This window comes from Danio aesculapii, chromosome 12 (assembly GCF_903798145.1).
Source record: "Danio aesculapii chromosome 12, fDanAes4.1, whole genome shotgun sequence".
In the NCBI taxonomy this organism is placed as follows: domain Eukaryota; kingdom Metazoa; phylum Chordata; class Actinopteri; order Cypriniformes; family Danionidae; genus Danio; species Danio aesculapii.
In genome coordinates, this window is record NC_079446.1 from 6,139,796 (window position 1) to 6,166,859 (window position 27,064).

The following is a 27,064-nucleotide window of genomic DNA, read 5'->3' on the forward strand; positions in this document are numbered from 1 at the left end:
TGGGTCATCATTTACCTTTAACAACATGGACAATTGATTCCTCCTTTATTAAGAACAAGAGTTGCTGACTGACAGTTCGATATTAACATCTCACCAGCTCATAAATCACCAATGAGACGTCTAATGATATGCATGCCAATGTAATAACTTTTAATTTGTTTTCATTGTTTCTGTAGAAATTTGAGCCTTCTTCAAGCATGCGTCAGATGGGGTGGATGTCGTTTGAAGGATTCGCCAGGTTTACTTTTATTAAATGTATTTGACAGTATAATGTGGAGCAGCACTTTCAGAAACACAATACTTTGGCATATCTAGATAATCTGCTCGTTTTGTGTATTCTCTGCTGCATGACCTAAAGTTAATGGTCACATTTACAATAAGGTTTCATTACCTAATATATTTACTAACATGAGCTAATTATGAACAACACTTGGACAGCATTTATTAATATCAACACATCTAAATTCACGCTTGTTAACAGTAGTTAATGCTGCATGCATGAATGTGAACGAACAATTAACAACTGTATTTTCATTAAATTACATGTCAAATAACAAAAATTACATGTTAAATAACAATAATTACATTGAATAACATTCATTACATGTTAAATAACAATAATTACGTTGAATAACATTAATTACATGTTAAATAAAAATAATTACGTGGAATAACAATAATTGCATGTTAAATAACATTAATTATGTGTTAAATAACAATAATTACATGTTAAATACCAATAATTACGTTGAATAACAATAATTGCATGTTAAATAATATTAATTACATGTTAAATAACAATAATTACATCGAATAACAATAATTGCATGTTAAATAGCAATAATTACGTTGAATGACAATAATTACGTTAAATAACATTAATTGCATTTTAATTAACAACAATTACATTAAATAACATTAATTGCATGTTAAATAACAATAATTACGTTAAATAACATTAATTACATGTTAAATAACAATAATTACGTTAAATAACATTAATTACATGTTAAATAACATTAATTACATGTTAAATAACAATAATTGCATGTTAAATAACAATATTTACATGTTAAATAACAATAATTACATGTTAAATAACGTTAATTACATGTTAAATAACAATAATAATGTTCAATAACAATAATTACATGGTAAATAACAATAATTACTTTGAATAACAATAATTGCATGTTAAATAACAATAATTAAATGTCAAATAACAATAATTACATGTTCAATAACATTAATTGCATGTTAAATAACAATAATTACATGTTAAATAACAATAATTACATGTTAAATAACAATAATTACTTTGAATAACAATAATTGCATGTTAAATAACAATAATTAAATGTCAAATAACAATAATTACATGTTCAATAACATTAATTGCATGTTAAATAACAATAATTACATGTTAAATAACAATAATTACATGTTAAATAACAATAATTACTTTGAATAACAATAATTACATGTTAAATAACAATAATTGCATGCTAAGTAACATTAATTATGTTAAATAACAATAATTACATGTTTAATAACATTAATTACATGTTAAATAACAATATTTACATGTTAAATAACAATAATTACTTTGAATAACAATAATTACATGTTAAATAACAATAATTGCATGCTAAGTAATATTAATTATGTTAAATAACAATAATTACATGTTTAATAACATTAATTACATGTTAAATAACAATATTTACATGTTAAATAATGTTAAATAACATGAACTAAAACTGAAATAAATATATGGTTCATTGTTTGTTCCATTTAATAAATGCATTAACTAATACAACCTTATTTTAAAGTGTTAATAAGTTGCCGTGCCTCTCAAAGGTTTCTAATGGACAAGGACAACTTTGCCTCTAAAAACGAGGAGTCTCAAGTGAACCTGGATGAGCTCCAGCATCCGCTGTCGTACTATTACATTGAGTCCTCTCATAACACATACCTGACGGGGCATCAGCTGAAGGGAGAGTCTTCAGTGGAGCTCTACAGCCAGGTACATCTTCAGCACATTGTCTGTTTATCCCGATCAGAGGTCAAAAACACAGCCAATCACAATGCTCTCCATAAATATATCACCTTTCACATGCCGTACTGTAGAAGTGAATGCAGAGCTCATGTGTTTTATGGCATCTGTCACAGGTGTTGCTGCAGGGTTGTCGCAGCGTTGAGTTGGACTGCTGGGATGGCGATGATGGCATGCCTGTTATTTACCACGGACATACTCTTACCACTAAGATTCCTTTCAAGGTCTGTTTAGAAACTAAGACTTCTGTTGATTTTATGTGTTAAGCCTGGGCGATATGACAAAAAAATTCATATTGCGATAGAAGACATCTCATATCCTGATAACAATATATATCACGATGTGGTACCATTTCTTTAACTTGAATCAATTAATAGTTTATTTATATTGTCCAGATATTAAGCCTGGGCGATATTACAAAAAAAGTTCATATTGCTATATATTGTAGCAAATTATTATTTTCAGTATATACAGTGCATTCGGAAAGTATTCATAGCGCTTCACTTTTTCCAAATTGTTTTACTGTATGTTACAGCCTTATTCCAAAATGGATTAATTTATTTTCTCAAAATTCTACACACAATACCCCATAATGACAATGTGAATTTTTTTTTTTAATTGTTGCAAATTTATATAAAAAAAAAAATTGAAAAATCACATGTACATCAGTATTCACAGCCTTTGCTCAATACTTTGTTGATGCACCTTTGGCAGCAGTTACAGCCTCAAGTCTTCTTAAATATGATGCCACAAGCTTGGGTACACCTGTCTTTAGGAATTTTTGCCCATTCCTCTTTGCAGTACCTCTCAAGCTCTTTTAGGTTGGATGGAAGCGATGGTGTTCAGCCATTTCAGATCTCTCCAGAGATGTTCAATAGGATTTATGTTTGGGTTCTGGCTGGGCCACTCAAGGACATTCACCGAGTTGTTGTGAAGCCACTCCATTAATATTTTGGCGGTGTGCTTTGGGTCATTGTCCTGCTGGAAGAGGAACTGTCGCCCCAGTCTGAGGTCAAGAGCACTCTGAAGCAGGTTTTCATTCAGGATGTCTCTGTACATTGCTGCATTCATCTTTCCCTCTATCCTGACTAGTCTTCCAGTTCCTGCTGCTGAAAAACATCCCCACAGCATGATGCTGCCACCACCATGCTTCACTGTAGGGATGGTATTAGCCTGGTGATGAGCGGTGCCTGGTTTTCTCCAAATGTAATGCTTGCCATTAAAAAAGTTCAATTTTAGTCTCCTCAGACCAGAGAATTTTGTTTCTTATGCTCTGAGAGTCCTTCAGATGCCTTTGGGCAAATTCCAGGCGGGAGTGGCTTCAGTCTGGCCAATCTACCATACAGGCCTGATTGGTGGATTGCTGCACAGATGGTTGTCCTTCTGTAAGGTTCTCCTCTCTCCACAGAAGAACGCTGAAGCTCAGACAGAGTGACCATCGGGTTATTGATCACCTCCCTGACTAAGGCCCTTCTCCCCCGATCACTCAGCTTAGATGGCCGGCCAGCTCTAGGAAGAGTCCTGGTGGTTCCAAACATCTTCCACTTACGGATGATGGAGGCCAGTGTGCTCCTTTGAGCTTTCAGAGCAGCAGAAATTTTTCTGTAACCTTCACCAGCCTTGTGCCTTGAGACAATCCTGTCTCTTGAGGTCTACAGACAATTCCTTTGGAAGACGGCTGTAACATAGAAAACGGTGGAAAAAGTGAAGCACTAAAAATACTTTCCAGATGCACAGTATTAGTTAAGGCCACTTAATATATAAAGTAGGGACCATTTAATTTTTTTACAGTATACAGTATTCTCAAAGATTTACTCCTTCATAACATATTGCTCACTTTATTTAGATCTTCAGGGCAAATGTTTGATTAAAATGTAGAAATATAAAATAATTATGAATAAAATATAAAATACTTTTTTAAAATTAATAAATACAAGTTCATCATATTAATATATATATATTTAAATCCTTAATTAAAATGCAAATGTAAACATTGTACTTTCAAGATTGCAAACCTTCTCATGATGCTGTTATCCATGTTTCTGTTTGCATCCTCGTCATAGCATGATGTTACATTTGCTTGTATGAATTATGAAAAAGCATTTCCGTAAACAATGTTTTTTGTGGCACAACAAAATAAAAGATATAGTGTAATATGAATTTGACTTATAATTTTGTCCATATGATATATATTGTCATATTGCACAGCCTTAGTATACAGTATATGGTTTGTGGTGTTTGAAAATGCTCTTGTGTCCTGTAGGATGTTGTTGAGGCCATCAATCGTGCAGCATTTGTGAACTCGGAGATGCCTGTGATTCTGTCCATAGAAAACCATTGCTCTTTACCTCAGCAGCGCAAAATGGCTGAGATTTTTAAGGTACATGTTTGCGAACTATATTAAAATGCTTCCATTAGTTCTTGCTCATTTAAGGAGTCCGTTTCTGTTGGAATTTGAATGTGGTTTGCGTGTTTTGCTGTGTAGACTGTGTTTGGTGAGAAGCTGGTGACCAAGTTCCTGTTTGAGAGTGATTTTGCGGACGAGCCTTTGCTTCCGTCTCCCCTTCAGCTCCGAGGGAAAATCCTCCTGAAGAATAAGAAGTTAAAAGCTCACCAGGCTCCTGTTGACATTCTCAAACAAAAGGTAAATTGGATCGCACGTAGCAAAGAACGGATCTTAAAGGGATAGTTCACCCAAAGTTTTTCAGTATTTATTTGTTCAAAACTTTGAGTTTACTTTTTCTTTTGAACACAAATGAAGATATTTTAAAGAATCTTGGCAACCAGTAACTATTGACATCTGTTGTAGGAAAATAAAATAGTAGAAGACAATGGCTATCAGTTTCCAACAATCTTCAAAATATTTTCTTTTGTGTTAAACAGAAAGAAGGAGAGTAAATGAACGCAGAATTTGTATCTTTGGGTGAACTATTACTTTAAGACTATTGTGTTATAACAGTTATCTTGCCAATTATCTTTATACTAAACCTTTCCTGAATGAACTAACACATTTCCTTAGTTATGTTGCCTGTTTTGTTTTGTTTGTTGGCTGCCTTGTGTTTTGTTATCTATGTCCGTTATATCTATTGTTACTGTATGTGAGTAATTGTTGTGTCAATAGCTGCCTTGTGTTTTTTTTTATCTGTTTTTGCTTTGACTCCTATACCTCTTAGTCTTTCCTGATTGTACAGCACTTTGCATCAATTGGTAGTTAATTGGTGGGAAAGTGCTTTATAAATAAAGAGGAAGGAAGGAATCAAAGAAAGGATGATAAGAAAGAAAGGAAGGAAAGAAGGATGGATGGGTGGTAAGAGAAAGGAAGGAAAAAGGGTGGCTGATTATAAAGGAAGGAAGGAAAGAAAGGATGGAGGAAAAGAAAGGAAGGAAAGAAAGAAAGGATGGGTGATAAGGAAGGAAAGAAAGAATAAGGAAAGAAGGAAGAATGGAAAGAAAGAAACAATGATGAGGAAGAAAGGATGGAAAAAGGATGGATGGAACGAAAAAACAAGGATGAAGAAAGGATGGATGGTGAAAGAAGGGAAGATGGAAGGAAGGATGGATAGAAACAAGGAAGGAAAGAAACAAGACAGAAAAATTAAAAAACAAGGAAAGGAAATAATAAAGTGGAAGGAAGGAAGGAAGGAAGGAAGGAAGGAAGGAAGGAGGGAAGGAAGGAAAGGATAAGATGATAAGATGAAGAAAGAAAGACATAAAGAAAGGATGGAAGGAAATGATTGAAAAGAAGGATGGATAAAAAGAAAGGAAGGATGGAAAGAAACATGGAGGAAGGTAAGAAACAAGGAGGAAGGAAAGAAACAAGGAAGGAAGGAAAGAAACAAGAAAGCAAGGAAAGAAACAAGGAAAGAAAGAAACAAGGAAGGAAAGAAACAAGAAAGGAAGGAAAGAAACAAGGATGGAAGGAAGAAAAAACAAGGATGAAGAAAAGAAACAAGGAGGAAAGAAACAAGGAAGGAAAGAAACAAGAAAGGAAGGAAAAAAACAAGGATGAAGAAAAGAAACAACAAAGGAAAGAAAGAAACAAGGAAGGAAACAAGGATGAAGGAAAGAAACAAGGAAGTAAAGAAACAAGGAAGGAAAGAAACAAGGAGGAAGGAAAGAAACAAGGAAGGAAGGAAAGAAACAAGGAAGGAATTAAAGAAACAAGGAGGAAGTAAAGAAACAAGGAGGAAGGAAGGAAACAAGGAAGGATGTAAAGAAACAAGGAAAGAAGTAAAGAAACGATAAGGAAGGAAAGAAACAACAAAGGAAAGAAAGAAACGAGGAGGAAGGAAAGAAAGAAAGAAACAAAGAAGGAGGTAAAGAAACAAGGAGAAAGAAAAGAAACAAGGATGAAGGACAGAAACAAGGACGAAGGACAGAAACAAGGACGAAGGAAAGAAACAAGGACTAAGGAAAGAAACAAGGAGGAAATAATGAAAAAACAAGGAAAGAAAGAACGAAAAAAGAAATGTAGGAAGGAAAGAATGATATGGGGGGAGGAAAGGAAGGATTATAAGGAAGGAAGGAAAGAAAGGATAGATGGAAAGAAAGAAAGAAAGAAAGAAAGAAAAGAAAGAAAGAAAGAAAGAAAGAAAGAAAGAAAGAAAGAAAGAAAGAAAGAAAGAAAGAAAGAAAGAAAGAAAGAAAGAAAGAAAGAAAGAAAGGAAAAAGGATAGAAAGAAGTGATGGAAAGGAGGAAAGAAAAAATGATAGAAGAAGTGATGGAAAGGAGGAAAGGATGGGAAAAAAAGAAAGAAAGGATGGACAAAAACAAGGAGGAAGAAAGCAAAGAAACAAGAAAGGAAAGAAAGAATGAAAAAACAAGGAAAGAAGGAATGAAAGAAAGGATAAGGAAGGAAGGATAATAAGAAAGAAAGGATGAATGATAAAGAAAGAAAGAAAAAAACAAAAAACACCAGTCAGAAAATACATTTGTAACTTGCACGTTTGTCTGTATATTTCCATCTTTATGCAGAATAAATAAAGTAATGCAGCAAACTGAAGGTGTCTGCAGTCATCTGTCACACCAAGAAGAAAAAGAGCTTTATTGTATTAAAGCACATCTTTATTATTCTGATGTATCCTGCAACACAACAAATAGAGCTTAGTGAAAATGTATTCAACTTCATTTGTTTTATTCAGGGAGTTGAAAACAGAATAGACTAAAAGATGAACAATTCAAATCTATATCATCTTATTCACACGAGGTGTATATACACAAACTGCAAACAGGATTGCTAGATCGGCACTTGGAGGATCTTTGATATGTGTTGAAGCATTAGGTTTGTACTCATATCAGTGTGAGTTTCTATAACAGTGCTTTAAATTCATCAGCTCTGATTTTCTTCCAAGAAATCTGCAGAATGCATTTAAACCCGTGTCATGTACTGAGCTGGAAGTACTTGTCTCATTTCGAAAAGCACAATCAAATTTAATAAACATTTAATAAGCGCGCAAATGGTGGAGAATGTGTGGAATTGTTTGAATGAGGGACTGTCCAGTGCTGCAGATATCTGCTCTGCTTCAATGTGCTTTTGACTAACTGTTAAACATTTTTACTATCAACAAATCTGTCCATGAAGCATTCATCTAACAAATCAAGTCAAGTTTGAGACCTAACTCTTAACTTTTCCCATTTAAAAAGGCTCATCAGCTTGCCCACATGCAGGCTCAGGCCAACAACGGCACAGTCAGCACAACGCCACTGGGAAACAATGATGAAGAGGAGGAGGAGGAAGACGAGTATGATTACGATTACGAGTCGCTGTCTGACGGTAAGCATACTTTGCATAGCTTCAGCCATCATGGCCTTTATTTCAACTTTAATGGAAAGCAGTTATTAAAACATGCAGTGGAATGTTCTGTCCTGTTCACTAACCCTCTCACGATCTTTTACTGTTCTCACGATGGCACCTTCACTCTGTAGCATGATGTCCTTTTTCCACTCCCCCTCCTTTCTTTCATTCTCTTTCCTCTTTTTTTTTTTGGTCCTTTTTCTTAGCTGACGTCCTCAATGCCTCCTATGGCCAGGAAGGTAAACGCACTGTGTGTGAGAATATGTGGGTAGTTGACAAGCTGACATGTTTCAAATGTAATGTCATTATATATGATTTAGCATTAGGGGAAAATGTAGACGTCTATGCATTTGCGAGATATAAAGTAACCAGTCATTTATTAAATAATTGCAAATTCATTCATTCATTCATTCATTTTCTTTTCGGCTTAGTACCTTTATTAATCTGGGGTCGCCATGGTGGAATGAACTCATCCAGCATATGTTTTATGCAGCGAATGCCCTTCCAGCTGCAACCAATCACTGGGAAACACCCTTACACTCCCATTCACACACATACACTACGACCAATTTAGTTTATTCAATTCACCTATAGCGCATGTGTTTGGACTGTGGGGGAAACCGGAGCACCCGGTGGAACCCCACGCGAACACGGAGAACATGCAAACTCCACACAGAAACGCCAACTGACCCAGTCGAGGCTCAAATTAGCGACCTTCTTGCTGTGAGACGACAGCGCTACCCACTGTGCCACCCATAATTGCAAATTGTAGTGGTAAAAGGAACATCTTAGCCCTTTATTCAAACATACTAATGCTCTGCTGTCGATTTTCTCAACATGTTGGGTTTTTCTTGGAGAACTTAAAACTTTGTGATAAAATACTTATTTAAAAAATGCACAGGAGAGTAAATGTTAATCAAATGTAAAAGATAACCAATTGAATATTAATAACTTGCTATATTTTAGTCAGTGTGTACTTTACTTTCTTTGAGCTATTATTGTTCTATCTAGTATGAAGTATTTTTTTTTGCGTAGTAATTTAAAACCCACTCTCCCTGATGATTATTAATTTATTTTTGCAAATGCCAGTTAAATAATTTTGTACACTTTAACCATCTGTAGTTTTTCTAGTGTTTCTTCAAATCTTAATGCTTTAATTAAATTTGTTGGGTCATTAAAGGTGCTGACTCTTGACCTTTCTGAAGCATAACAATATCATAATACCGGGGATCATACGGTTATGGAAAACCTAGAAAAGTCATGGAATTTTTACATGGCATTTTCAGGCCTGGAAAAGTTTTGGAAGAACAGAAAACCCACAAAGATTTGGAAAAGTCATGGAAAGTACATTTACATTTAGTCATTTAGCAGACTTGTTTTGTACAAAGCGACTGAAGCTGCGGTCACGCTAGAGCTTGTGCTTGCGAAATTCTGTTGTACGGCGCTGTGAATAGGGGTGGTATTAAACAATATGATTAGACGTTAATAAAAGGGAGCGATTGCTCCATATTTTAAATTTCTTATTTTAAATTATCTTTTATTGGTCTAACACTATCACCTGATGCGATTTCACAGGTAAGAATTCACCAAGCTTAAACTTTTAAATGCAGTGAAATGCGAAACTTGTCACACATGCTTGCGTTTCTGGTCTGCCACATGCTTTTGAATGGAAGTCTATGGAGCGAAAAGTGCTCGTGGCTTTACAATAGAAGCAGTTTTACCTACTATTACTAGTTTAACAAACTATTATCATCTAAAATTAGTTTGACATATCTGTATAAAGCAATGGAGGTTAGTTGTTTTTACTTCTTTTCTTGATCAAAAACATGGTCTCACATCATTAGTGCTGTGTAAGCATCATCTATTTTACATAGATATAAAAATAAATTCAAACTAAAGAGATTGTTGTGTGTTATGATATGCTGTAATAAATTTAAACGTTCATTGTTTTGCTTATGATTTACCACAAATACGTAGACATTACATGAAACATTAGGTCATGAAAATTGACTCAAGTCCTGGAAAAGTCATGGAAGTTTTGTAGTAAAAATGTGTATGAATCTTGATAATATGTTTGCACACTGTATATGTAAGAAACCTGCTAAGTGAACATGCTTTTTTATCTGAAAAACAGTGTTAAAGTCAGTTTTTCTCCTTTGAAATTGTGCATTCTGGGTCAGAATGTCTGGCTTTGTTTTGGTCTCTTTAACCAGCCCACTGCCAGTTTACCCAATTATATTTCAGCACTCCGGGTTGCCTTGGTGGAAAAAACATGGTATTTCATTTCAGTCTCGAAGACTGCTTCAATGTATGCAGGTGCAGCTGAAAACACGACCTCTGAAGGACAGCCTCCAAAATGAGAACATATTTAGAGTTAGAAAATTCCATGAGGTGGTTTTTAATTAGAAAACAGTATCAATATTACAAACGTAAACATTAGCTGAGCATCAAACATTTTAACAGCATGTCCTAACAACAAGCGTTTAAACACCAGATGTTCAGAAGCACAGAATAGTGCACTCACTGCACTTTAACGAAATGGTAAAGATTAGAATCTAAACTTTAACATAATTAAAAGTACATGCTGAGTATTTATTTTCAAGATCTGAAGTAAACTATTTTTACAGGTTTCAATATGGCAGCAAATGTGACATAAAGGGAATTTAAACGCACATTGATAGCATTTCACACACAAAAAAGCACATAATCAGTACCTGAGGTGATCGTTGTCAGAAGTTCATGCGGTTGTTTAGCTGCGATAAAGAAACGGTTTCTAAAATAGAAGTTTCAGGTGATGGTTTGCACAAAAACTTCTTTAGCATGGAAAGGATTTCTTTGTCACTTCTCGCCGCATGTAGTAACGGTATATGCTCGATAGTCTTGCATGTTAGCTTGTGTTGACAATCTGGCAACCTGTGTTTGCGTGGGGTCGTAATAATTTGAACTGCAATACCTAGTTCAACCACTGGGTGTCAATCTTACATACTGCACACAAATTTGTACATCACTTTTGGCCACTACTGTATATTGGTACAGTTTCTTAGCACAGTTAAATTTCATAATTTCCAAAAATAAAATTGGTAAAAATAACTTTCAGTAGATATTGTATGTTTATGAACTAGCCTTTTTTATTAACACACATGTCATCATGTCAACTACCCATGTTATAAAGTGTGCCGTGATATAATTCGTCATTCCTACTGCTGAACGTTGTTATTTTCTCCAGTATGACTGCTTGCAGAATCATTTCTGAGATTCATCAGGTGTGTGCTGTCTGCTCTGCCATGAATAAATCAGTGCTTTTTTGAGTATAAAGATGGGTGGTACAGTGTGTAAAAACACAACAACCCATTCTTGCTTTCACTTTGGCTTGGTGTTTTGAAAGTGGCTCGACCTTGCTTGCGGCACTGGCTCATCGTTGGGGGAAAAAATAAAGCCATCTGGTTTCTCAGGCCCTGCTTTGCTCTCTGTTAAAAGAGACTTTGTTCTTTCCCATATGGATTTCCCCAGAGACGCAGCTATGAGTTTGTGCAGTCAGGGGGAATGTTGGGCATTTACTCATCCCGCTTTCATAAGCCGATATGCATTTGCTACCATCCTTTTTAGGTAAATGTTAAAAATCATACAGGATTTGTGGAAGGTAAAATTCAGAGCTCTGATTGCTTTGTGTGGCATCATGTAATTACATTCAGACAGCTTCTGACAGGGTTTATTGACTACTTCTGTGATGGTCAGATAATAAATCTGTCTGATAAATCAAAGTTACCATGAAATCCAAATTCTCATCATTATTAAATTCAAGTGCCCTCGTATTTGAGGCACTCTTTCAGGTTTCTTGTCTGACAGGCCGTTTCACTTGGAAATACACAGCAAATTAGAAAAACTATGTTGATGTCTGTTTTAATGGGAAATTTCCCCCAAATATGCATAATTTTGTCATCATTTACTCACACTCATGTTGTTCAAAAATTGTGTCTACATATAAGAAAGTGGCATTCATTTCCATTTAATTTAGTTTGAATTGTGTCAATAAATATCAGTGTTCACTAAGACAAACATTCTGTTTTGGCAGTAGAAAGTAATGCAGGTTTTCAGACAATGCAAGCGGTGAGTAGGTTATGACAGAATTAGCATTTTGTTGAGCTATCCATTTACTAAAGACTGCACAATTGATGTCACACAGTATTTTTGGCTTCCTTTTGTCTCCAAAAATGACTGCTTCATCTGTTTTGTGCTTGGCTACGTTTTTATTTCAGATTGAAATGGAAGTGTTTTCTTGTTCCCTCTTTTTTTTTGTTTTTTTTTGGCTGAAATCTAAAAAATCTCAAGATAAATGTTTAGCATCTTTTTTCCACAGACAATATTCTGGATGACAAACCTGAAGGCAAGTCATCCACAGAGAAACTTCAGTACGAGTCCAATGATGAGATGCCGAAGCGGTTTAAAAAAGCTGGAAGCAAAGGAAAGGTCGGTGTATATCAGTACTGTTGAAGCTCTTTTGGGACTGAATCTAGATTTGATCTGTGTTGTCTGTGCATATGTTTTCTTTCAGATGTTTGACATGGAGCTGGGAGAGGAGTTTTACCTGCCCCAGAACGAGAAGGAGAGCAGACAGATTGCTCAAGAGCTGTCGGATCTGGTCATCTACTGCCAGGCCATCAAATTCCCAGGTATACATTTCACTACAATATTACAAAGCCACAGTGAAGAACGTGAGGAATGCCTCTGGGAAATGCTTAATATTAGTGATGCACAACGATATTAGGTTGAAATTATTGTTGATTTCATCTAAAACAGTTTTGGAGACTGAAAGTATTGACAGAAATGGTGACGTGCAGAAGTTCTGTCCAATATCTGAAATAAGCAACTACTAGTTATAGTAATAAGATAAGCTACTACTAGTTATAGTACACAATTGAAACCTTAATGACCTTCAAAAGCTATCCTAAAATAAACATACTAATAAGCTTCATCTAGGATTGTGCGATATTAAGCAGTGATATCGTTGTTTTAATTCATCAGCTGACATTATGAAGTATGTTATTTAGTTTTTATATTTAGATTTTTATATCTATTATAAGCTCAGTGGTTAGCACTGTCATCTTACAGCAAGAAGGTTTGAGTCCCCGCTAGGCCAGTTGTCATTTCTGTGTGGATTTTGCAAGTTCTCCCCATGTTGGTGTGGGTTTTCTCAGAGTGCTCCGGTTTCTCCCACAAAGACATCAAGTGATTCATTCAGGTGATTTTGTAACTATAATAATAATAATAATAATAATGATGATACTAATAATGACAGTAAAAAATGACAACAACTACAACAATAATAATAATAATAATGATAGTAATAATGACAGTACAAATTGACAGCAACAATAATAATAACACTAACAACTAGAATTTCTGTTTAACGGAGAGATTTTGTTTAACTTATTTCTAAACATATTAGTTTTAATAACTCATTTCTAATAACTGATTTATTTTATCTTTGCCATGATGACAGTAAATAATATTTGACTAGATATTTTTAAAGATTTAAAGATATTGGTCGCTAGTATTCAGCTTACATTTAAAAGACATTTAAAAGCTTAACTAGCTTAACTAGGCAGGTTAGGGTAATTAGGAAGTCGTTGTATAATGAAGGTTTGTTCTGTAGATTATTGAAAAATAATATTGCCTAAGGGGGCTAATAACATGTCCTTAAAATGTTTTTAAAAAAATTTAAAACTGCTTTTATTCTAGCAGCAATAAAACAAACAAGACTTTTTCCAGAAGAAAAAATATTATACATACTATTATACATATTATAAATACTGTGAAAAATGCCTTGCTCTGTTAAACATCATTTGGGAAATATTATAAATGATCATTTTATTTCTAATCATTTTGACTCCTACTGTATGCTTGTGCTACGTGTCATTGTAGAATTTGCTGAATTAGTGAAAAGGGCGGTTAAATGAGATTCAGGTGTTGGACTTTGCTTGAAACCGTAACGGTCCCAGAGGCGAGTCTTGAACAAACTAGCAGAGTTCTGGAGGAGCGTTTACCCTGCAGCCGTGACCTTACATATGTGTTTGTTTGTGTTTGTGTGCGTGGGAACTAGGCCTCTCCACCCTCTCTCCATCAGGCTCTGGAAGGGGGAAAGACCGAAAGAGCCGGAAATCCATCTTTGGCAGCGCTCCTGCTCGCGGGAGCCCCGGGGAGCCTGTGACGCTGGTCCGAGCTCCAGGGAAAGGTACGTTTGCTTAGGTTTTTTTTTTTTGCACAGGGCACGCAGGAAGCAGAACACCCACTTAGAGCACCCATGGGGAAAGAGCTCTCAAGTTTTCCATTATTTTGAAGTCCCTCGAAAGCACATAAAAATGCCTTTCTACAGAATATTTCCAGTGGCTGGCTGTCTGAGAAAACAAGCATGTGCTTTTTAAGAAGCAGCACTTTTGGAGGGCAAGTGGCTCTATGCTTTGAAAGCCTTAATGGATGTGAACTTCCTGCCATTCCAGCAGAAGCGTATCTGTCCTTTTTATCAGTTTATTTTTTATTTCATTAATAGTTCAAACCCCTTTTATTTACTTGCTCTCATGTCTTTCCATAGCAATGCTAGATTTGTTGGTGGACTTTTGAAGTAATTAATCAATGTCTTTGGATTCAGGCCTGTATTCATTTTGATTCTATTGGACAGTTTATTTTAGTACCAAAGTATTTGCCAAAAGGTGTAAAAAAACAAAACAAAAATAAATGCTGGATGATTTTATTAATGTTTACCTACAATTCACTGCAGGAAATAAAACTTGGAAATGTTGTCGATTATTTGGCTTTAATTAAAATGGCTCTTTGTTGACTGTGCAGCTTGTGTACGACTGTAGAGGCAAATTATTTCAATATTTCACCATATCTATAACATATATTATCAATATTTTGGAGCAGTGTTTTGATGTTACGGTCATGATTTGGAGGAAAGAATTCTGACTAAATTTTGTTGATGATGAGAACAAATCTGTGATATTTGTGGTTATGTGGTTGAGGACAAAAATGTTAGTCCTCCTGGGAAATTTGACTTATTTAAAACATATTTCCCAAGTGCTGTTTAATGTAGAAGATTTTTCGCAACTCACATTTAAACATTATAGTTTAATAACTAATTTCTAATAACTGATTTCTTTTGTCTTTTGCCGTGCATAATATTAAAAAATTTTTTTTTGACAGATTGTAGTATTCAACTTGAAGTGGAATTTAAAGGGTTAACTGGGGTGATTAGATTAACTATGCAAGGTATGTTAATTAGGCAAGTCATTGTACAACAGTGGTTTGTTCTGAAGCCAATAATAAAACAAAATCTGAAGAGGGCTAATAATATTGACTTTACAATTGTTTTTAGGAATATTAAAACTTGCTAAGTTAAACATCACGTGGGAAACATAGTTTTAACTGTAATAATAATAATAAAATTAAAATAATAATAATAATAATTTTGCATTTAATTTTATATCAATACAGCACTGTATTAATAATAATAATAATAATAATAAATAAATAAAAAAAAAAATAATAAAAATAATAGTAATTTAGCATTTAATTTTATTTTCATACAACACTGTATTAATAATAATAATTTTGCATTTAATTGTATATCAATACAACACTGTATTAATAATATTAATAATAATAAAAAAATAATAATAATTTAGCATTTAATTGTATATCAATACAGCAGTGTATTAATAATAATAATAAAAATAATAATAATTTAGCATTTAATTGTATATCAATACAACACTGTATTAATAATATTAATAATAATAAAAATAATAATAATTTAGCATTAAATTGTATATCAATACAACACTATTAATAATAATAATAATAATAATTAATAATTTAGCATTTAATTGTATATCAATACAGCAGTGTATTAATAATAATAATAATAATAATAATAATAATTTAGCATTTAATTGTACATCAATACAACACTGTATTAATAATAATAATAACAATAATAATAATAATAATAATAAAAATAATAACAATTTAGCATTTATTTGTAAATCAACACAGCAGTGTATTAATAATAATAAAAATAATAATAATTTAGCATTAAATTGTATATCAATACAACACTGTATTAATAATAATAATAAAAATAATAATAATTTAGCATTTAATTGTACATCAATACAACACTGTATTAATAATATTAATAATAATAAAAATAATAATAGTTTAGCATTAAATTGTATATCAATACAACACTGTATTAATAATAATAATAAAAATAATAATAATTTAGCATTTAATTGTATATCAATACAGCAGTGTATTAATAATAATAATAATAATAATTTAGCATTTAATTGTACATCAATACAACACTGTATTAATAATAATAATAATAATAATAATAAAAATAATAACAATTTAGCATTTAATTGTATATCAATACAACACTGTATTAATAATAATAATAATAATAATAATAATAATAATAATAATAAAAATAATAACAATTTAGCATTTAATTGTATATCAATACAACACTGTATTAATAATAATAATAACAATAATAATAATAATAATAATAATAATAATTTAGCATTTAATTGTATATCAATACAACACTGTATTAATAATAATAATAACAATAATAATAATAATAATAATAATAATTTAGCATTTAATTGTATATCAAAACAACACTATTAATAATAATAATAATAATAATAATAATAATTTAGCATTTAATTGTATATCAATACAACATTGTAATAATAATAATAATAATAATAATTTAGCATTTAATTGTATATCAATACGGCAGTGTATTAATAATAATAATAATAATAATAATAATATTATTAATATTAATTTTGCAACTGTATATCAATATAGCACTGTGTTAATAATAATAATAATAATAATAATAATAATAATAATAATAATAATAATAATAATAATAATAGTAGTAGTAGTAGTAGTAGTAGTAGTAGTAGTAGTAATAATAATAATAATAGTTTTGCAACTGTGTATCAATACAGCACTGTAATAATAATAATAATAATAACAATAATAATAATAATAGTAATAATTTCGCATTCTACTCTATATCAATACAGCACTGTATTGAAGTTAATAATGATGATGATAATAATAATAATAATAATAATAATAATAATAATAGTAGTAGAAAATTAGATAAAAGCGAAGTTATAAATATTGTTGTAATATAAAATATAAAGTCCTACAAGTTAACGTACAGTTAAACATAAACGTGTTAATAAAACAGCCTACAGCTTGCTCTAGTGTTGTCAGTGAGGATGCATCAGTGATCTAAATTTACTGTAAACTGATTTAGTTTTTGTCTTTTTGTAAAACTGGAGCTGCAACTCCGCCTCACATGAGGTATTCATTTAATGATGTCAGTTTTAGCGTCACATTTGAACACTTCTGGCAGCTGTTGTGATTTCAGAATCAAAAACTCACTCTCCTTATTTTATTTCTGCAGCCAGTCTTGAGGGCATTCGCATGAACTCGGAGGAGCAAACATGTCTAAGCCCGAGCACCTCTCTGAGCTCCATCATCCGCACACCCAAATGCTACCACATCTCCTCTGTGAACGAGAACGCAGCAAAGCGCTTGTGTCGCCGCTACTCACAGAAGCTCATCCAGCACACAAGCTGCCAGCTGCTGCGCACGTACCCGGCGGCCACACGCATCGACTCTGCCAACCCCAATCCGCTCATCTTCTGGCTGCACGGAGTCCAGCTGGTGGCCCTCAACTATCAGACCGACGGTAAAGAGCAGGATCTGCTCCGCTTGCATTTTGCCCCAATTTCAGAAGGATTTTTTGTAACATATTTCTAAACATAATAATTTTAATAACTCATTTCTAATAACTGATTTATTTTATCTTTGCCATGGTGACAGTAATTAATATTTGACTAGATATTTTTCAGGATACTAGTATTCAGATTAAAGTGCAATTTAAAGGCTTAACTAGGTTAATTAGGTTAATTAGGCAAGTTAGGGTAATTATGCAAGTCATTATGGAAGGATGGTTTGTTCTGTAGGCAGTTGAAAAAATATAGCTGAAAAGGGCTAATAATTTTGACCTTAAAATGGTTTATAATAATTTTGACCTTAAAATGTTTTATAATAATTTTGACCTTAAAATGGTTTATAATAATTTTGACCTTAAAATGGTTTTTAATAATAATAAAAATAATAATAATTTAGCATTTAATTTTATTTCAGTACAACACTGTATTAATAATAATTATTTTGCATTTAATTGTACATCAATACAACACTGTATTAATAATAATAATATTGATAATAATAAAAATAATAATAATTTAGCATTTAATTGTCTATCAATACAGCAGTGTATTAATAATAATAATAATTTAGCATTTAATTGTACATCAATACAACACTGTATTAATAATAATAATAATAATAATAATTTAGCATTTAATTGTATATTAATACAACACTGTATTAATAATAATAATAATAATAATAATAATAATAATAATTTAGCATTTAATTGTATATCAATACAACACTGTATTAATAATAATAATAATAATAATTTAGCATTTAATTGTACATCAATACAACACTGTATTAATAATAATAATAATAATAATAATAATTTAGCATTTAATTGTATATTAATACAACACTGTATTAATAATAATAATAATAATAATAATATTAATAATAATTTAGCATTTAATTGTATATCAATACAACACTGTATTAATAATAATAATAATAATAATAATAATAAAAAAATAATAATAATAATAATAAAAATAATTTAGCATTTAATTGTATATCAATACAACACTGTATTAATAATAATAATAATAATAATAATAATAATAATAATAATAATAATAATTTAGCATTTAATTGTATATCAATACAACACTGTATTAATAATAATAATAATAATAATAATAATAATAATAATAATAATAATAATAATAATAATAATAATAATAATAATAATAATTTAGCATTTAATTGTATATCAGTAACAATATTGACCTTAAAATGGTTTATAAAAAATTAAAAACTGCTTTTATTCTAGCCGAAATAAAACAAATGAGAGTTTTTCCAGAAGAAAAAATATTATAGAAAATACTGTAAAAATTTCCTTGCTCTGTTAAACATCATTTGGGAAATATTTGAAAATGAAAACAAATTCACTGGAGAGATAATCATTTTTTAATAATAACTGTATATTTTTCTATCTATTTCTCGATAAATATAGCCAATAATATTTGGTGCATTTAAACAAAACTGTTTAATTAAACATATGCATTCAAATCAAACTTTGGTCACCTAATTCAAGAGTTATTGCAAAAAAAAAAGAACATTACAAGCTACAAAATTATTCCTTTTATTAAAACTTTGTTTAATATTTTACACCAACATATTAATTTGGGTGTGCTCATTTTTTGAATGTTGAAGATCGAAGTTTTTAGGTTAGATTAGTTCTAGTTTTAGTTTTAATGTATATGCACAAATATATTATTGTAAATCATCCTATACAAAATATAGATTATCTGAAAATATAGAGATCTGTGACGGGTGTTATCATTTATACTGAGCACTGTAAATAACATCCAGCAAGATATTAACTGGATCAGTGTAATGAGAGTGGTAGACTGATTGTCTGTTGTACTGACCAGGCTCTTTCACCAGGCCAATTTTTACAAAGCAAGCACATACACGGCCATTTCTAACATGATAACAATGAATATATAGTTTTAAAAGTCAGACTTCATTTAAAAGAATACTACCAGCACTAACAACACAGAGAAGCAACACCTATAATTATGATTTTCAGAACATTTTGTTTCTAGCTGATTAATAAAAGAAGCCAACGAGAATCTGCCTGACTGTAAATAGCTCTGGAGCTTAAAGTGGCAGACAAAACTGCAACACTTATAATAAACAACTGAATAAAAATAGTCTGTTATGCTGGTTAGATTGGCAAACTCTTATTTGGCACTGTATTATTTTATTATTTTGTCATCATTAAAGCCTAAATTCACATTTTGCTAGACAAGCAAATGGCCAGTGACTAGAAAAGATGTTGGAGCCATTTCTTTCTTTTATTATTATTATGTTTGGACTAAATGGGTTGGTTGGATGATACGATTATTATTATTATTATTAATATTATTATTATTATTAAGTTTACATTTGATAATTATTGTATTTAGATTTGAGTATTTTGTATTTTGTATTCGTATATTATTCATGTTTAAGTATTAGCTTTATTGTTGTGATTTTTGTGAATGAAGACTTTTATTTTGTCAAAATTGGGATTTAAGGAAGCCAGGTAGTAGGTGGAGTTGTAAGGGAAGAGGAACAATTTTCAGACCGTGAGTTTGTTTAGGGTGACGGGTGCTACTGAGGAACAATGAGCTATTTCACTGATTTGATGGCACAAGATGTGATAAAATAAAGAGGAGAAAAAAGGATTCCCAATATCAATTACTATTGTGATGTATAAAATTAAATTAATCACTAACATTTTTTACATTCATTTGGTGTTTGTAAAGTATACATACTATAGATTAATTTAACAGTTTACTACACTTCGTTATTGCTTTAGTCATTTATAGTTATTTAGTGTCTTTGCCCAGTTGATATTCACCTGTCTATAATTGAGTGATCAGCTTTGAAAGTAAGAGTTATTTTGTCGATATGTTCTCCTCTAGATCTGCCCATGCAGTTGAACGCGGCTCTGTTTGAGGCTAATGGTCACTGTGGTTTCGTGCTGAAGCCTCCAGTCCTGTGGGACAGAAGCTGTCCTCTCTATCAGCACTTTTACCCTCTGGACCGAGACCTGGAGAACATGACCCCAGCGCTATACACACTCACTGTAAGAATCCACACAAACCTGTGATTGCTGTTCATTTATTTTAGCCACTCTACAAAATCAGACATTGCTCACTGTTGACATGAACACCAGTGTTCTAATTATTTACACAATTGATCATATATGCATACAGTTAATCTCATGTTATCGTACCATATGACAGCTGCAGTAAAGGGATAGTTCACTCAAAAATGAAAATAATATCTTTTACTCACCCTTTACTTGTCCCAAACCTGTTTGAGTTTCTTTCTTTCAGCTGAACACAGCAGAAGATATTTTGAAGAAAGCTGGAAACCTGTAACCATTGACTTCCATAGCATTTGTTTACAAATTTCTAGATATTTTCTAGATCATTTTCTTCAAAATATCTTCTTTTTTGTACAGCAGAAGAATCTCAGAAAGGTTCAAAACCACTAAAGGATGAATAATTATTCATTTTGGGGTGAACTATCCCTTTAATTATTTGTCAAGCTGAAATTGCAAAAGGATGACAGCGAATATAAATTCTTGCTCAAAGTGATAATGCTCTTTTGTTTGCCATCAAACTGTTGCTTGCTGCAATTTTTATATCCTGTTTCAAAATGCACCAAATTCCTACATGACATTAATCAGACCCTCCAAGATCACTCTGCACTCACTGAATTTAACGCAACATCAAGCAAAAAACAATTGGTTTCATTTTCAAATATCATACAGCAGGCTTTAGGGGTAAATTCTTAGTTTCTTTATATAAGTTACAGCGATCAATGGCTCTCGAGGTCAAAAAATTAAGAATTAAATATGTACATTTGTGCAAAACAATAAAAGAAATGCAGCAAAATGTCCACAAAATCAATCAAAAAATCTGTCATTTTAGTAGGCGTAATCCTGGAGGCACTGAGTAATGGTGTAATAAAGATGTGTACATGTCCATATTCTACAATAATGTGACTAAACTAGAAGCACTCAAGATAAAAACAAAAATCTACATACAGTGGGACTTTAGCTGGAATAAGATGCTCAAAAGTCTCTGTTTACATAATTGATTCTTAATCCTGATACTTGTCTTAATAGTGTTAATATAGGAGTATTTTTGTCCATGTAAACATACTATATCTGTCTTGAATTCAATACAATGGTTGCAGGTGTAAGGACAGTGGTTAAAATGTAGGATTGCTTTCTATCGCAGAATCTAGAGTGATTTGCCTGTATCTATTAGACTGACAGCAAACATTTGTGTTAAAGCATTAAAACCTGAAGAATGTTCTTTTGTATATTGCTGGTTTTATCCTTTAGATGCCATTTAATTTCTTTATTCATTCTATCTGAATTAGTTTTTGTTTTATTCTTGTCATTTGTGGTTGTAGCTATTAAGCACATTGGTCAACATGACCATTTTTCATTTCGCTATATAGATGAATAGTCATAGTCATACTGAGTAATGACTATGTGCACACAGATTGTGTCGGGGCAGAACGTGTGTCCAGGAAACTCAAACGGTAGTCCGTGTGTGGAAGTGGAGGTGTTGGGAATGCCTGCGGACAGCTGTCATTTCCGAACCAAACCCATACACCGCAACACACTCAATCCCATGTGGAACGAGCACTTCCAGTTCCACGTGCACTTTGAGGATCTGGCATTCCTGCGCATCGCTGTGGTGGAGAACAACAGCTCTCAGGTCACCGCTCAGAGGATACTTCCTCTTAAAACACTCAGAGCAGGTACTCATTCATTACCGCTTGGTCCATAACCGGTGCATTCTTTATGACTTTTTTATCAATGTAATGACATTATTGTCATTTATGGATGTAGTTATTAAACATGGCCATTTTTAATTTTGCCATATAGATAAATAGTCATTGTCACACTGAGTCATAATTAAAAGTAATTAATTAAAACGTTTTTACACAAACATTTATAAATTCAGTACAGATTTTTCAATCGGCCTCTTCATAGCAGTGTGTACATATTCATATAGTCACTATAATATTTGCTTAATATTAATGTTTCATTATATGTTATATTAATATTCATTCATTCATTTTCTTTTGGCTTAGTCCCTTTATTTATCAGGGGTCGCCACAGTGGAATGAACCGCCAACTTATCCAGCATATGTTTTACACAGCGAATGCACCTTCCAGCTGCAACTTAGTATTAGGGAACATCCATACACTCTCATTCACACATACACACACACACACACACACACACACACACACACACACACACACACACACACACATTAAAGCCAATTTAGTTTATTCAATTCCCCTATAGCGCATGTCTTTGGACTGTGGGGGAAACCGGAGCACCCTGAGGAAAACCATGCGAACACAGGGAGGACATGCAAACTCCACATAGAAATGCCAACTGACCTAGCCAGGGCTGGAACCAGTGACCTTCTTGCTGTGAGGCAACAGTGCTAACCACTGAGTGGCCATGTCACCCTGTTATAATAATTTATATTATAAAAATATTTCAGTAGCTATATCTTATGGCCTGTCATCATTTTTTGGATGAGCACTAATAAATAATGCTAATAATTGCTTGCTCAATTGATTTCTCAGTTGGGCCTCATCTTGTTTTTGGATTGAATATATTTGATTAGTTTTGTGTTGATGGTTTCAGGCTACAGGCACCTGCAGCTGAGGAACCTGCACAACGAGCCTCTGGAGGTGTCCAGTCTGTTCATGTTCAGCCGCAGGACGGAGGAGAGCCCAACCGGAGGACCACCGTCTGCATCTGTGGTGAGACACTGGCATATTCTCACACGCATATTAGTGTTACATGCAGAAATAAAACTGTTTACATCAGTGAGTCCTCTATACGTGCCATATAGTCCCACAGGGGAGCCCACAGAAGGTTTGAGAAAACATTGTTTGAATATTTCCAATGTTTTTCCAGCTCAGGAATGTGCTGCATTCCTCTCCTACAGTCCCTGTCATCTAAATCCAGCCTCGTTTTCATTAAAAACCAGAAATCAGAACGGCACAGACATGCTACTGTATACTGAAGTGCAGTGTTGGGGGTTATGTAATAATATTACTTTGATAAGACTTTAATTTGATGGTCCCTATTGCACATTTTGTTGACTAAAAGTTTCATTGCAACTACATACCTATTACCGTACCTCTCATTTCAGTATTAGTAGACTGTCTGCTTAATGTTTGTTGATGCTGCTCCTTCAACACATTTAACTGACTTTAAGAAACTTTGTAAGTACATGTCAACTTACACTAACCATAACCCTAATCCTAACCCTTGCCTATAGCACTTAATTACTGTTGCTCTTATATTCAATTCAATTCACCTTTATTTGTATAGCGCTTATACAATGTAGATTGTGTCAAAGCAGCTTCACATAAAAGGTCACAGTAAATAGGAACAGTGTAGTTCAGTTTGTAGTGTTTAAGTTCAGTTCAGTTTAGCTCAGTTCAGTGTGGTTTAAAATCACTACTGAGAGTCCAAACACTGAAGAGCAAATCCAACAATGCGCAGCTCTATAGATCCTGAACCATGCAAGCCAGAGGAGACAGCGGAGAGGGAAAAAAACTTCACTAAATGGTGAAAGTGAAGAAAAAAAACCTCAGTTGGGCACGACCATTTTAATTTCTCCGCTGGCCAAACGTCTTGTGCAGAGCTGCAGTCTCAGTGGCGGAGGCTGGAAGCTGGCCTTAGCGAAGACTCTTCTGTCTCTGGAGCGTCACAGGAAACAGTCTCATGTTCTCCACTCCTCCATGATCACCACAGTAGCTGCTCAGGATAGTTGTGTAAATTGCTTCCTTGTCCTCATTTGTAAGTCGCTTTGGATAAAAGCGTCTGCTAAATGACTAAATGTAAATGTAACCCCAACCTAACACTCTACCTATAATCTAATGAGAATTAGTTGGCATGTAGATGCAATGTAACTTATTTCAGCAAAACGCATTAAATGGACCGTCAACATAAACCGATACCAAAAATGTAATGCAAGTCACTTTTAAGTTTAGTTAATTTGCTTTTAAAATAAATTACTGGATTAAAATGAACAGTCATTCTGAATCCCGGACACAATGAGAGAATGAAGGAACAGACTGCAGAGTCTTCTGCAATAGAAATATTCTCATTATTTTGAACACATGGAAGAAAATGAAATGAGGATTATCTGAATGGACACTCATTTTACTTTTTAGTAAGACAAAAAGTACAAAAGTATCAAGAACACGTTGCTTTAAAGTATGTACTGTACCACATGTAGAGCTCTGGAGTCAGGATTTTCTCAATAGATAACATTCTCCTACATGAATTTTTCTTGTGTTTTTTTAAAAGGTAAGTGAAGGTTGTACAGTGTGTTGTTAATTGCAGAGCTCCTCTATTAAAAAAATGAAGAAGAAAAAAAAACCCCTGCAAGTTCTGAAAGAGATCAAACCTCAGCCGGGTCAGAAAAAGTAACTCAAAAGTAACTTAATGCATTACTTTCTAAAGTAGCTTTCCCCTACACTGCCATTTACGCACTGGGGGAAACATTGGAGAATTGAGTAGATTTTTGACTAAAGAATGAATGTGCAGGTGGATCTATCCAGTTCTGTAAATTGATGTCTGTCGCAGAAACTGATCAACAAGTCATGACATTTTTAACATTTGCATATGATTTGGTCATATGTAAATATATTTTTGTCTATGCAAAATCTTGGATTTCACGATATCCAAACAAGCCATTTTTGAAGCTTTATTACATAATTCTTCGTTTATAATGAGGATGAGGTTTTAATCTAAGAAACCCCAAGGTGTTAAGATTGCTACAAAGCTGGCATTTTCAGGAAATATTAGTTTTTTCATATGCTAATCATATTCCAAAGTAACTTACATAATGAAAAAATGTGCAGATCATACACAATTAAATTTGCATATAATGAGAAATAGGAGTATTTATTTTTTAATATTAAGAGAAGATCCTCCTACACAAGCATGTTTTATTAGATTGTGATGGTTTCAACTCTGCAAGAAAACATGTATTATTATTTTTATTATTATTATTATTATTAATAACTGTATTATTCAGTCAACTCTTTTAAAGTGATTTTAATCCAAACACACTTTGAGTTTTAGTCAAATTAAATTGAGCATATTAAATTATGAAAATCAAGTAAATTAACTGTACACACTCAAAGAAACGTATCATATACTCCACGAATTTCAGTGTCTCTTAAATACATTTTACACTTAGGCATAACATCCATAATAAAGAATGTTTAGAGATGTCTACACTGCTTTAATTTGTAGGATCTACGTTTTTGATTCTGTTTTCTGTTCTGAGTGCAGTGGAGGAACTGAAAGACATGCTTTTTTATTTTAATTTGATCTACCAGTACCTCTTTTAAATGATTTGTGTTTTTAATGTGACTTGTACATGTGAATGCTACTAATGTAAGTGTTTAGTTTTTCTATCACCAATGCAGATTTGAAGCAGTGCGTCTTGTAGTCAGCTGTGACGTGTTTTCCACAGTGTGGAACCAGCTTTATGTCAAAAGATTTTCATGCCGTAACACGTTTAATATCTTTTTGGTCACCTCTTTTCTCGCCTCTGTCATCATCTTCACCACAAAAAATAAAGAACGACAAGTTCAAATACAGCAAGTGCATGAAGACCCTGGCTGTATACACAATCCTCTATAACTGATTTATTGAGTTTAGCTAAGCTGTGGGGAATTGTCCAATAGCTCTGAAACAGGATTAAGCAGTGTCTCTTTTGTTGAACAGTATGCTACATGTCAGGTTTTGGAATGTGAAAAGACAAATGTAAACTGTGTGTGTGTGTGTGTTTGTACTGTCAGCTGTTCAGCACAGAGGAGAGACGCTCCATCCAGCAGCACAAGGTGACAGTGCATGGAGTCCCCGGACCTGAACCCTTCACTGTGATCTGTGTCGATGAATTCACCACAGCCAAACAGCTCTTGGACTCTGTAAGTGCCACGCTAGACAAATCAGACAGCGTTTTACTCTGAAAGTAATGATATTTTGATATACATCAATACTGAAATATTTGTAGAAATATTCATATCAAATTGATACAGATCAAATGCCAAAAGTTGTAATGAACTTTTTTTTTGTCCCTATAGATAGGCTAAATATATGTCAAATAACTTAAAAATACCAGTATTTAAAACAAAAAAGAAAGTAAACAGGCAGGAATTTCTTTAAGCAGGGGTGCCCAAACTCTGTCCTGGGGGGCGTTTTCCTGCAAAGTTTACTTCCAACCCCAATCAGACACACCTGGGGTAGCTAATCAAGCTCTTACTAGGCTTTCTAGAAACATGAGGTGCATCCCAAATCACATACTTATACACTGTCCCACGCCA

General features: G+C 32.9%; 1 protein-coding gene across 9 annotated transcripts in view; it reads left to right on the forward strand.

The window, feature by feature from the left end:
• Window positions 1-27,064, forward strand: part of plce1 (phospholipase C, epsilon 1) — a 158,402-nt gene that overhangs the window by 116,931 nt on the left and 14,407 nt on the right. For 6 of the 9 annotated variants that reach the window (XM_056469436.1, XM_056469437.1, XM_056469438.1 and 3 more), the window contains 15 exons: window positions 177-238; window positions 1,861-2,026; window positions 2,173-2,280; window positions 4,320-4,436; window positions 4,542-4,700; window positions 7,701-7,830; window positions 8,058-8,090; window positions 12,209-12,318; window positions 12,404-12,521; window positions 13,952-14,083; window positions 17,348-17,635; window positions 20,586-20,749; window positions 22,185-22,446; window positions 23,355-23,473; window positions 26,540-26,668. In XM_056469436.1, coding sequence (XP_056325411.1) covers window positions 177-238; window positions 1,861-2,026; window positions 2,173-2,280; window positions 4,320-4,436; window positions 4,542-4,700; window positions 7,701-7,830; window positions 8,058-8,090; window positions 12,209-12,318; window positions 12,404-12,521; window positions 13,952-14,083; window positions 17,348-17,635; window positions 20,586-20,749; window positions 22,185-22,446; window positions 23,355-23,473; window positions 26,540-26,668 — 2,097 coding nt within the window. The remainder of the gene's footprint in view (window positions 1-176; window positions 239-1,860; window positions 2,027-2,172; window positions 2,281-4,319; window positions 4,437-4,541; window positions 4,701-7,700; window positions 7,831-8,057; window positions 8,091-12,208; window positions 12,319-12,403; window positions 12,522-13,951; window positions 14,084-17,347; window positions 17,636-20,585; window positions 20,750-22,184; window positions 22,447-23,354; window positions 23,474-26,539; window positions 26,669-27,064) is intronic. The other 3 variants (XM_056469441.1, XM_056469445.1, XM_056469443.1) reach the window with 1 other exon arrangement.